The sequence below is a fragment of the Lactuca saligna genome, chromosome 9, assembly GCF_052625555.1.
Source record: "Lactuca saligna cultivar CGN05327 chromosome 9, ASM5262555v1, whole genome shotgun sequence".
Taxonomy (NCBI): Eukaryota; Viridiplantae; Streptophyta; class Magnoliopsida; order Asterales; family Asteraceae; genus Lactuca; species Lactuca saligna.
Genome location: NC_136425.1, coordinates 101,703,166 through 101,715,897, shown reverse-complemented (window position 1 = coordinate 101,715,897; position 12,732 = coordinate 101,703,166). Strand labels below are relative to the sequence as shown.

The following is a 12,732-nucleotide window of genomic DNA, read 5'->3' as shown; positions in this document are numbered from 1 at the left end:
TCCACATTGTTGTGCTGAAACTTTGAAAAATCATAGCTTTCTCATATGAAGTCAGATTTCGACGTTCTTTATATGCACGTTCTTGCTTTTTATGACTAGTATTACTTTCATTTAGATTACTTAGCATAATAAGAAATCTATATTCAATTCGTATTTTACGACATGTAGGGTTGAACACAAAACTTCGAAGAATCATAACTACTTCATTCGAAGTTGGATTTAAGCATTCTATATATCTATGAAAATCGCCTTGACTTCGACTACATGTCTATAATGATTACTTTGATTAAAAGGTAATATATCTCTACTTTAAATTTTATAAACAAACGGTTTATATTGAATTCTACTGTAGAGTGAAAATGAGGTGCTAAAAATCATATCACAATTAAATACAAGTGTGGATAATATTTATTAGTAATAAAATTCTAATAAATAATCAATAAGTTATAAATTACTATAAGGTATGACCCTATATGATCATATTTCATTATCAAATATCATTTTATAATGATTGTGGGTCATACAAATCTTTCAAATCCCTCAACTTGAACTCATGGTCTCTCAAATGAGAGATTCACTCCTTACCATTACGCAAAACACCCTTTGATTTTCTATTTAGTAGACTAAATTTGATTCTAGTCATGTTTGTGTTCCTGAGTGTTCGACACCCTTCTTTATCGTAACTATACTATTATACGAGCAGGTTCACTGCATGTGTCTGCATTGGTTTGGTTGTGATAGATTAGGATTTACAATTTTAAAACCTAATAATTTTTAGTATATATATACATCAAAGTTTTTGTGTGCATTGATTTGGTTGTTATATATAAGAATTTATCCTTATAATTTTTAGTACATAAAAATACTCATAAGATTCTAAGGATTTTTTTGCCATAAGGGCAATTTATGAAAATTAGAAATGAATTTTGATCTCATTCGGAAGTTAAGTTAGACTGGAATGAATCGAATAACATCTTCATATTCAATTAGTTTATTGAAGCAGTTAGGATGTTCTAAGGAACTATAGCAAGTCAATAATCACATTAAGCACTTCTGTCCATTTAGTAAGGTTTAATGATCAATAAATACCATTGTTTACTGAGAGGACTTAATGGATTAAGTTAAATGTTTTAGTTGTTAAAAGATCTTATAAACTTGTTTGGAATACCATAGAAATTGCAGAAACCTAGATTTCATCACTAATCCCATCACTAAAAATTAGCCACCACATGGTAGGCAACAAAAAAATTTCATCACCAAACAATACTAGTAACGGATATTAAGATGTCTGAACCTTCTTTCTAGTCTATATGTACTACTATGGTTTGGTTTTGACTGTGTTGTGTTTAGTGTCTCATTTTTTTTTTATCTTTTTGGAAAAATAATCCATGTCTCGACAAAATATATTCCAAAAAAAAAAAAAAAAGTATTAAGATGGGTACTTTAAATCAATACATTTTACACACACCCAAAAACGTAAATAACCTAAAGATCTAACAAATACCTAAAAAGACAAATTCTAATAGTGATATAACCTAAAAATACACACTTCCATTGCTTAACTCAATTACCAAGGTCAGTCCATTGCTTTTGAAGGCACCGTGCTAAAACTAAAAAAGGAAGCCTAAAATTTCGGATTATCAACGGATAGGGAGAAATTAGCGAAAGGGACAGATTAGCGACAGAGTAACGACGGATTAGGAAGGATTAGTGACAGATTAGCGACATATTAAATTTTCGGGCCCCTGAAACTGTGCCATGGCTCACCCGCATGTGCTCAGGACCAGCCCTTAAGGTCAGTTACTCTTTCTCTTATGCTTTTATCCAAGCCTTTTATCGATCAGCAACACATATAATAACTGCATTAGCTCATGAGAATAACAGGGGAGTCCATTCTTATACAACCCATTTTGATTCTCAATTCATACCAAATCTCTCATCGGTGGAATTAAGACCCTTTTTTCCTAAAATAATTTTGGTGTCTCGATTTTCTTCATCCGACTCTTTATCTTCGGTAATATCTTTAGTTTTCTTCAAGACTTCTTTTATCGGTAATATCTTTAGTTTTCTTCGGTAATATCTTTAGCTGGTGGTCATAATAGGGTTTTCTCAATTCCTCTATATATGATACCATATAAAATTTGTTTTTTTCTTGATTTAACATATGTAAATACAATGATTACGGAAAATTGACCCAGTAAAGAATGTTCACACTGTTTTGGAAGGGATCAATTTAATTCTACGATACATAAGACTAAAAATACACGAGAGAAGATTATTTGGTTTCCTTCACATTCTTTCCATATTTGATTTGTCATCTCATGAACAGTAAATGATATGCAAGAAAACACAGAATTCCCTGAAATATTATTACCACACAGAATTACAAGAAATGAGGAGATGGGAAGGTAACGAAAGTAACCTTCTTTTTATACTAACAGTAACTATATATTGACAGATAATCCTCTATCAAAAAATTTAGAGGGCCTGCATCAGATAATCTTTGAGAGGGTATAGCTGTTAGCGGTTTCCTTTTCTTAGTCACAAGCCCGAACTCGTCAGAAAGCTCAAACTCTTCATCTTCTGGTAAGCTCCAGTCAAACGAGTGCAATAGCGATGCTAATATATACATCAAAATCTTCTCCCCAAGTGGGATTCCTGGGCATATTCTTCTCCCTGATCCAAATGGTAAAAACTTGAAATTATTTCCATGATAATCCCATTTGTCGATCAAGAATCTCTCAGGCTTGAACTCCAATGGATTGGTCCAGTTCTTCGGATCCCGATGGATTGCCCAAACATTCATATAGACGATAGTACCCTTCGGAGTGGTGTATCCGGCAACAGTGCATAATTTTGATAGCATCGGGAAAAAATCAGATATATTTGGGGCTTCCACTAACTTCATAATTTTGATCTCAACTTCTCCGAAGCCATCTCCAATAGTGCTAGAATCGTTCCCATCACCAGATTTGCTACAACCCCATAACATACTTGTCACAACATGCATTAACCTCGGTCTTGAATGCAATTTCATTAACATTGATCTTTGTCCCGAGCTTACTGTAAACTTCTTAATTTCACCAGTTTTCTCACTTCATCTGATCGGAAACTCTGACAAGATTTGAGATTTGTATTGCTAAGAACTTGGGTTGCTAAAATCTTTCGCATTTTACGCCAGTGCGTGTTGCTATTGGACCATGCAATATCATTGCCACAATAACTGATGGTTAGTGCTGCTAATGGAGGACTGCGGTTCGCCATGGTCTGGTCTAGGTCACGAGTCACGACCTTTACTAGGTCCATGGAGTTTACCACAACATGAAGCTTTCTTCCGAGCCGGAGACTGAAGATGGGGCCATAACGGTGAGCCATCTCCGTGAACCTTTCGTGCAAGTTGGAGCCGATAAAGGGGAGATACCCTACAACTGGTAAGCCATAGGGACCGGGAGGGAAGGGTGGTATGTGTTTTCTGGAATTATACGATATCCATTTGTAGTTTTGTACCATAGAAGTAGTGTGGGAACTGAAATGGTGAGAACTGTGCGGGCGAGCTTGTCTAGCTCATTGTTGACCTCCCACCACCATAACAACAAGGTGTTCATCGTTACATAAATCTTATATCCAATTTCTGGTATCATTTATGCTACAAATGATAGGCAACTTATGAGGATTCCGCAAAGATATGTCAACACATTCAGTTATGTGGTTGTGCTTCGGCTAACCCTAATATATATATATATATATATATATATATATATATATATATATATATATATATATATATATATATTTAACAACGTTATATAAGCTTAGCTACCTAACCTTATCAAACTACGTCATTTTGCATTAAATTTTCATTGCAATCATCCAAGGTTCTTAAACTTCATCCTTAAATTTTATTTACTTCAAAAAAATTTGGAAATTCATCATTATATTTCTCTTACATCCTTTCATTTGTAGAAGTAGGATTTGAATTCCATCAGGTGGTATTCGATAGAAAGACGTGATATAAAAGAAAGATATTGGTGAAAGTTCAAAGATTTTGGAAGTAATCAAGTTATGGGGTTGAAGTTTAAGAACTTTAGGCAACTACAATGTAAATATGATACAAACCGATGTAGTATTATGGAGTTAGGTACCTAAACTTATATAAAGTTGTTAGGTATATTCACTTTACCCATATATATATATATATATATATATATATATATATATATATATATATATATATATATATATATATATACATACTACCTTATAAAAAAATCTAACTTTTTTTAAAAATAGATTGAATATAATAATAATATTTTTTTAAAACGTCCAAACCTTTAAGCTAATAGTACAATAAACCATAAAATGATATTAAATTTTAACCCACGTTTTCAATAACAAATCTCAACAATTCCCGGTTCATTCAAAATTTCAAACTTTTTTTAAATGTGCTTCAGCAAATATCCATTAACTACGGAGTCATGATCTTCTTAAACAGCTGCTTCTTTTCTTCTTCACACTTTATCCCTTCTGTGGACGTCTCTTCAATTCCAACGCCGCTTTCAAAGCAACTAATTCCAGCCACATCTACACCACATGGTCCACATCTACACTATACATCCTTCTCCTCCATAACCATTCATCTCTCTCTTAAAAGATCCTCCTTGCTTTTCCCCAAAATACAGAACAGTTGTTCTCACCTCTTCCGACGCAATCACAATCAAAGGTATTTAGACGGTGAAGGTTTGCTTTTTTGCTTTGATTTCCAGTTTCACCACATGTAGTTGCTTTTAAGCACTTGGAATGAATTTTAAGCTTATTTTGGTTACTATTAGTGATCTAAGGGGCGATTTGGGAAATAAGGAGTAATATTGGATCATGTGTTTGGATGGTATCGACATACAATTCTATAAATTTTATACATCAAGAAATGTAAACATCTTATGAAGGATATTACTTTCTCCTTCAAATACCACCGCCACCAGCAACCATTAACAACCATTGTCGCTCTCTCTCTAAACCTAATCTTTCTCATATGTTGTGGTTGGCGACCTAACGCCTCACTGGCTACCTGAACCCCTATCGATCTTCATAAGCAGAACCAAGTAAGCTTTTATATATGTTTTTTACATATAAATGTTGAGTATCTGTTACATCACAGCCAAATCTTGTTGATTTACTTTTTTCTTCAAATAAAACTTTGATTTTGATTTTTAGTTTTAGCAGTAGAGTAACTTTGAAGGAGAACGATATATGGGTTCTATGAGTAAAGGGTTTGGATTTCTTTGATTTATTACCCTGTATCTAAACTTACGCCCATCTTTGTGTTTCAATTCTCAGTCTCAGATTTGAACCCCTCTTTGTGCTTCTTTTCTCAATAATCAGATTCGATCTTATAATTTTCTCATTTTCTTTTTGTTTTGTTTAGTCAATTCTCAGCTTTTATCAGTTTTATTTAATCAATTCTAACATCTTTTTGTGCTTCAAATCTCAGCCTCATGTTCGACTCAGTCTCAAGTTAGAACTTTCAAGGGAATATGTTTTTTGTTGACCATTGGTAATGCCCTGCATGTTTCTATCTATCTTGAGATATAGTCATTATTTAGAAATTCTTTATTTTCATCTACATTTAATCTATCAATAATGGTGTATAAATGTTTGCAGAAAGTCATCTATTCTACTTGGATTTTCTTTGACTACACCCCTCATGGTAATAGAAAGACATGTGGCTAACTCAAAGGTTTACTCTCCATAGTATGAATGGATGTGGGGTTGTTGATTTAGTTTCATAGACATATACGCACACATCACTGCATCCTGGATTGATGATGTTGTAGAATTTTATATGAAATTTGTTGTTTTTTTGTAGGTTACATTCTCTTTGTCATGAAACCTACCCATTTTGCCCCTGATCGGGAGCTTTGTTTGTTTGAGATAACAATATTTAATATATGCCAACATTGAGCAATCATAAACCAAAGTGCTTTGTGTATTGACATATCTTTTACTTAAACAGTTATCTTTATGGTTTTCGTCCCAAAAAGAGTTATCTTGCTTCTTAGTTTTTCTTTTTAAGCTTATTGAAAGTTTTGATCCATATTATAAGTAAAAAGATTGTCTTTGGGGCTTTGGGGTTAGAGTAGTGGTGCCATATTAACCTAATAATAAAAAAGAATGAAATTGATGTTCATAAAAAGACCAGATAAAGGTGTATGTTTAGAGTTCCGGAAGGTGATTCACTATTTAACTTTTCACTAAATTTTTTCTTGGTTTGGTATGATTACAGGTTTTAACATTGATTTCTCTTATTTTGATTTTATGAATTCAAGTCATTTATTTATTAATTTCTAAGACTATCTAAAGTCAAAGGGAAAAAGTTGGGGTTTCTTTAATTGTACTCTATATTTTTAATCTTACTCTATATTTAATTATCTCATACAAATTAACAGAGCTTTGGATGATTTTTTGTACATTGATGGTCCAGGTAGGTGTGAATGCAAAACAATTAAAGTTTGGCTACCAGTCTAAACTCATATGGCTGTCTCCATGTGTGAAATTCTCATATTGACCAAGCATTTGGGTCTGATAATCTTGAGCTGCATTTTATGAGGTTCAGTTGATCTATAGTTTGATTTCTATTTTTTATTTGAAATGCTAATGTTTGAGTTGAATCTAAGTTTCCCATCTTTGAGTTTGGCATTTAGTTTTAGTCCTGGTGTTCTTGGTTTTGTTCTCTTTCACACTGGTGATCTCTTTTACTTCTAACTAATTTGATGACTGTTGGTTAATTGATTCAAAATAATCACTGTCATGTGTCTTTAATTACTGCATTAGTAGAGTCTTAAAAGTTGTTTTTCAGTTACAAAAGTCAAGAGTCTTAGTCTGTCTTTTTATCTTTCTTTCAGTTCATGTTTTTGTTTCCTATTTAAGCTTTGTAGTTTCTCAGTTTTAAACAGCAGTGAAATATTATCCATTTTTCCTCTTCTTCTATTTACAAACAACAGTGGTATCAGAGCAGTTCCAGGTTCTGATCCACTTCTTTCTTTATCAAGCAAAAGAAAGGAGTAACTGAGTGAAACACCTAAGAGAGATAGCAATGGCAAGCAACAACAACAGTTCTGCAACTCAGCCTCTGATTCCAGTCTTCAAAGGAGAAAAGTATCATTTGTGGAGTCTAAAAATGAAGACTTTGTTCAAATCCCAGGAGCTTTGGGAATTGGTGGAGAATGGATACACAGAGCCAACTCCAGCACCGGCTCAACCAGATCAACCGTTGCGGGACACTCGTAAGAAGGATGCAAAGGCTCTTCTATACATTCAATCGGCGTTGGATGATGAAATATTTCCTCGTATTGCTGCAACATCAACATCCACGGAGGCATGGGAAATTTTGAAGCAAGAATATATAGGTGATAAAAAGGTAATCACTGTGAAACTTCAATCACTTCGTCGTGAATTTGAAACTTTGGTTATGAAAGAAAAGGAATCTGTGCAAGTATTTCTTTCTAGAGTATCTGGACTTGTCAGTCACATGAAAACTTATGGTGAAAATGTTAGTGAAGAAACAATAGTAAGCAAAGTCCTACGAAGCCTGACCAAGGAATTTAATCATGTTGTTGTCGCGATTGAAGAATCTAAGGACCTATCAACTTACACGTTTGATGAGTTGATGAGTTCTTTGATTGCACACGAAGAAAGGTTAAACAGGGGTAGTGAAAAAGGTGATGAGAAAGCATTCCACGTAAGAGGCAATTCTTTTAAAGGCAGACCAGAAAAATCTGGTGGTTCTTCCGGTGGTCGTGGGCAAGGAAGAGGCACTTTTTGAGGTCGTGGTCGTGGAAGAGGAAGAGGAAACTTTGCAGATCAACGTTACCAAAAGAGCAACCTGCAATGTCGGTATTGTAATAGATCTGGACATGTTGAAGTTGATTGTTGGACCAAGCAAAAAGATGAAAATAAAGCTAACTTTACTGAAAAGGTGGAAGAAGAAGGTAGGCTATTTATGACTATGTCTACAACTACTAATGTTTCAGATCGTGTGTGGTATATAGATAGTGGATGTTCGAATCACATGTTTGGTTCAAGATCTTTATTTCGAGATCTTGATGAAACAAAGAAAAGTGAAGTCCGACTTGGGAATGACCGAAAGATTGAAGTTAAAGGCGAAGGTACAATCACTATTGAAACCATGCAAGGTAATACTAAAGTTCTTCGTGATGTTCAATTTGTACCAAGTTTAGCATACAACTTACTGAGTGTTGGACAGCTAATGAGAAGTGGACATCGTGTAGTATTTGATGATGACACGTGTTCCATAATTAACAAGAAATCTGGGCAGCCTATGGCAATTGTCCAAATGACTCAAAATCAAGTGTTCCCTCTCGATGTTACAAAAGATTATAAAGCCTTAACGGTTAGTTGTGATAATGAGGCCAGGCTTTGGCATCTATGATATGGGCATTTGAATGTAAATGGACTGAGATTGCTAAGCAGAAAGGAGATGGTTTTCGGGCTGCCAAATATTGGTGAAGTTGGTTTTTGTGAAGGGTGTGTTTATGGAAAACAAAGCAGAAAGTTGTTTCCCGTTGCAAGTTCTTGGAGAGCTTCAGATTGCCTAGAACTTGTACATGCTGACTTGTGTGGTCCTATGAAAGCTGAGACATTTGGCGGAAGTCGGTATTTTTTCCTGCTTACTGATGATTTCAGTTGTATGAGTTGGGTTTATTTCCTAAAACTCAAGTCAGAAGCCTTTGAGTGTTTCAAGAATTTCAAAGCACTTGTGGAGAAACAGAGTGGCAGGAACATCAAGGCTCTCAGAACTGATCGTGGTGGTGAGTTTTTATCTAATGAGTTTAATGATTTTTGTGATAAAAATGGCATTTACAGGCAATTAACAGCACCTGAAACACCCCAACAAAACGGGGTAGCAGAGAGGAAAAATAGAACAGTAGAAGAAATGGCAAGAAGCATGCTGAAAGCGAAGGGACTGTCTGATCAGTTTTGGGGAGAGGCTGTTGCAACTGCCACGTATATTCTAAATATCTCTCCAACTAGAGCTGTTATGAATCGCACACCATATGAAGCTTGGACAAGTAGAAAACCCACAGTAAGTCACTTAAAAGTCTTTGGTTGTGTAGCATATGCTTTGGTAAATTCTCGTTCAAAACTTGATGAAAAATCTCTAAAATGTATTTTCATTGGGTATAGTCCTCAATCCAAAGCATATCGTTTATATAACCCTCTTAGTGGCAAAGTGATAATAAGCAGGAATGTTGAGTTTAACGAAGAAGCAAGGTGGATACCTAATACCCAAAAAGAAAGAGATCAGGTTATAAACTTTGAAGATGTACCATCCACAAGTTCAGGAGATAATGCAGAAATACCCCAGGGCGATCAAGGTTCTTCAAGTTCAGATTCTTCAAGTTCAGATTCAGATAATGACAATTCATCAAATAATCCACCACCGAGAGACACTTATGATGATACACCGAAGAAGTTCAAATTTGTGGCTGATGTTTACAACTCCTGTACATTTGCCTTGTATGCAACAGATCCAACCGATTATGAAGAAGTTGTTCAGCAACCTGAGTGGCAGAAAGCTATGAAAGAAGAAATACAAGCCATTGAAAGAAACTCAACATGGGAGTTGGTTGATGTTCCAAAAGACAAGAATGTTGTAGGACTTAAATGGGTATATCGAACAAAGTATAATGCTGATGGAAGTCTTCAAAAATACAAAGCTCGTCTTGTTGCGAAAGGGTATTCACAAGAATACGGTATAGACTATGAGGACACCTTTTCCCCTGTGGCTAGATTCGAGACAGTTAGAATAATTATAGCATTGGCTGCACAATTTCAACTACCTGTTTTTCAATTTTATGTGAAGTTCGCCTTCTTGAATGGTGAGTTAAGTGAAGAAGTGTATGTAGCTCAACCTCAAGGATTTGTTGTTAAAGTTGCTGAAAATAAAGCCTACAAGTTGCGAAAGGCTTTGTACGGTTTGAAGCAGGCTCCACGTGCATGGTATAGTAAGATTGATTCTTTCTTTCAAGAAAACGGATTCAAAAGAAGTGAGAATGAGCCCACTCTTTACCTTAAGCAACAAGGTAATCGAGAATTCTTGTTAGTCTGTCTTTACGTGGATGATATCATCTATATGGGAACATCTAAGTCCTTAATTGATGATTTTAAATCTTGCATGATGAGCACATTTGAGATGACAGATTTAGGGTTGTTAAAATATTTTCTTGGGCTTGAAGTGCTGCAAAGAAAAGATGGAATTTTTGTATGTCAAAAAAAGTATGCTACGGACCTGCTCAAAAAGTTCAATGTGACTGGTGGTAAAGTATCAACAACACCAATGAACATCAATGAGAAGCTACAACATGAAGATGGATCCGATAAAACAAACTCAAGTGTGTTTAGAAGTCTAGTTGGTGGTCTGAACTACCTGACACATAGTAGACCGGACATTTCTTTTCCTGTTAGCGTAGTATCAAGGTTTATTCACAGCCCTACAAAATTGCATCTTGGTGCAGCCAAGAGGATTCTTCATTATGTAGCAGGTACCAAGAATTATGGCATCTGGTATTCAAGAGTTTCTGAATTTGGGCTGGTTGGCTTCAGCGATAGTGATTGGGCTGGGTGCGTAGATGATTGCAAAAGCACATCAGGCAATGTTTTTAGCTTTGGTTCCGGAGCTGTAACATGGAGTTCTAAGAAGCAAGATACAGTGGCTCTATCGTCATCAGAAGCTGAGTACATAGCAGCAAACGCAGCAGCTCGACAAGCCTTATGGCTGCGAAAAGTTCTTGTTGATTTGTGTGTTGAGCAAGAAGATGCAACAGAGGTATTTTGTGATAACAGATCAACCATTGCAATGGCCAAGAACCCTGCTTTCCATGCTCGTACGAAGCATATAGATGTGCATTACCATTTTATTCGCAAGTTGATCACTGATGGAAAGATTAAACTGAGTTTTTGTGGAACAAATGAGCAAACAACAGATATATTCACTAAATCTCTTCCTCAAGCCAAACATGAGTTCTTTAGAATGCAGCTCGGAGTATGCAACTTTGAATCAAGGGGGAGTGTTGGTTAATTGATTCAAAATAATCACTGCCATGTGTCTTTAATTACTGCATTAGTAGAGTATTAAAAGTTGTTTTTCAGTTACAAAAGTCAAGAGTCTTAGTCTGTCTTTTTATCTTTCTTTCAGTTCATGTTTTTGTTTCCTATTTAAGCTCTGTAATTTCTCAGTTTTAAACAGGCAGTGAAATATTATCTATTTTTCCTCTTCTACTATTTACAAACAACAATGACATGACATATTTTCATTTAAAGACATGACATAGCAAAAGGGATCATCTATGTTCGTTCAAGATATTCTCTAATCGTTATTTTCTCAGGTATAAGAATTTGGTTTCCAACGAAGCTTGATGACGAGGCATTAGCTCCCACCATTGGAAGTTATAATTGCAAAAACCTTGTGCTTACTTTGATGGAGAATGTGAAATTTTACCCAAGGATTTCATAACAGCTAATATATGTTGGTACTAATAATTCGTATGTCATTCTTGTAATTTATTTATGATCCGTGAGTTCAAAAATAAAGATAGATGGACTTTGCAGAGGCATTTTGGATATAAAGTGTCTGTTTGGTCCGTTCAGGAGGGTAAATTTGGTAAAAAAAATGTTTCTAAGGGTGTAGGCTATTTTTTTCTTGTTGCCGTGTAATTTTACCAATGTTACAAGTAAAGGGCATTATGGTTTTTTTTGAATAACTATAAATATGATTGTATTTTTTTTTTTTTACTTTATTAACTATTTCTTTTTGACATGGAGTTGGAACTTGGTGGTTTGATAGGGATATCTCGAAGGAATATGCAATTATACATTAAGGCAGAAAAATGAATATGGGGTTGAGAAAAATGTTATTATTAATATATTTATTTTCCAGTTTTTTAAAATAGGTAAGAGTTATAATAATCATAATTATGACGTAGGGCATTAACCTTATGCAAATAAATTTGAAATTATTTTTAATCCTACGCTTTTTTTGCGTTTTGTTTTCTTATTTTCCAAATAGATTTGTATTTTTAAACAAAAAGCTTTATTGAAATTAAAAAATAGTAGTCGTTAGTATTCAAGATTATTTAATTGTGAATATCTTTGATGTAATAATATTATTTTGGGTTTATCAAAGTTTTTTGTTTTATCTTATAAAACATATTATCTTATTGAAGTAAACAATGTGATTATATTTTTAAACAAAACATTTATCATAATTGGTATTTTTATATAAAGAAAATAAATCAAACTCTTACCTTTCTTCGTATTAATCTTTCTACTCACGAGATCAAGAGAAGTGTCAAAATTAAAAAAAAAAAAAAACTAAATGGATACTATGTGTCATTGTTTTATAGGAGTAGGAAGATAAATAGGAACAACGAGTGGAATAATATTTTATTTTTCTTAAAGAAAATATATAATGTAACTTTACCTATGCCAACTTAAAATGATAAGCGAGTTTACTAGGCTTAATATATTAAATATATCAACAAGAGCATATAAGATATAAGAAATAACAATGTATTTTTAATTCAACTTTTGTAACTATATGTTTGAAATAATGTTGTCTTTTATTTATATATCATTTATAACATTTTACTTTAACTTTTTTTTTTTTTTTTTTGCTAAAATTACAACCGCAAAAGATATATTTACACTATTGATAGA

The 12,732-nt window shown here is 34.0% G+C and overlaps 1 protein-coding gene and 1 pseudogene across 1 annotated transcript; one reads left to right on the top strand and one right to left on the bottom strand.

Moving 5' to 3' along the window:
- Nucleotides 1-2,434: 2,434 nt before the first annotated feature.
- LOC145016610 (cytochrome P450 76C2-like) lies at nucleotides 2,435-3,510 on the bottom strand (annotated as a pseudogene).
- Nucleotides 3,511-7,090: 3,580 nt separating this feature from the next.
- Nucleotides 7,091-7,819, top strand: LOC145016609 (uncharacterized). Its single transcript, XM_078974868.1, has one exon. It carries the CDS (start codon nucleotides 7,091-7,093, stop codon nucleotides 7,817-7,819), a length of 729 nt encoding a protein of 242 aa, XP_078830994.1.
- The last annotated feature ends 4,913 nt before the right edge of the window (nucleotides 7,820-12,732 follow it).

What these genes read in the sequence shown, in the direction of transcription:
- LOC145016609 (XM_078974868.1), top strand. Translation starts at nt 7,091, where the DNA reads ATGGCAAGCAACAACAACAGTTCTGCAACTCAGCCTCTGATTCCAGTC.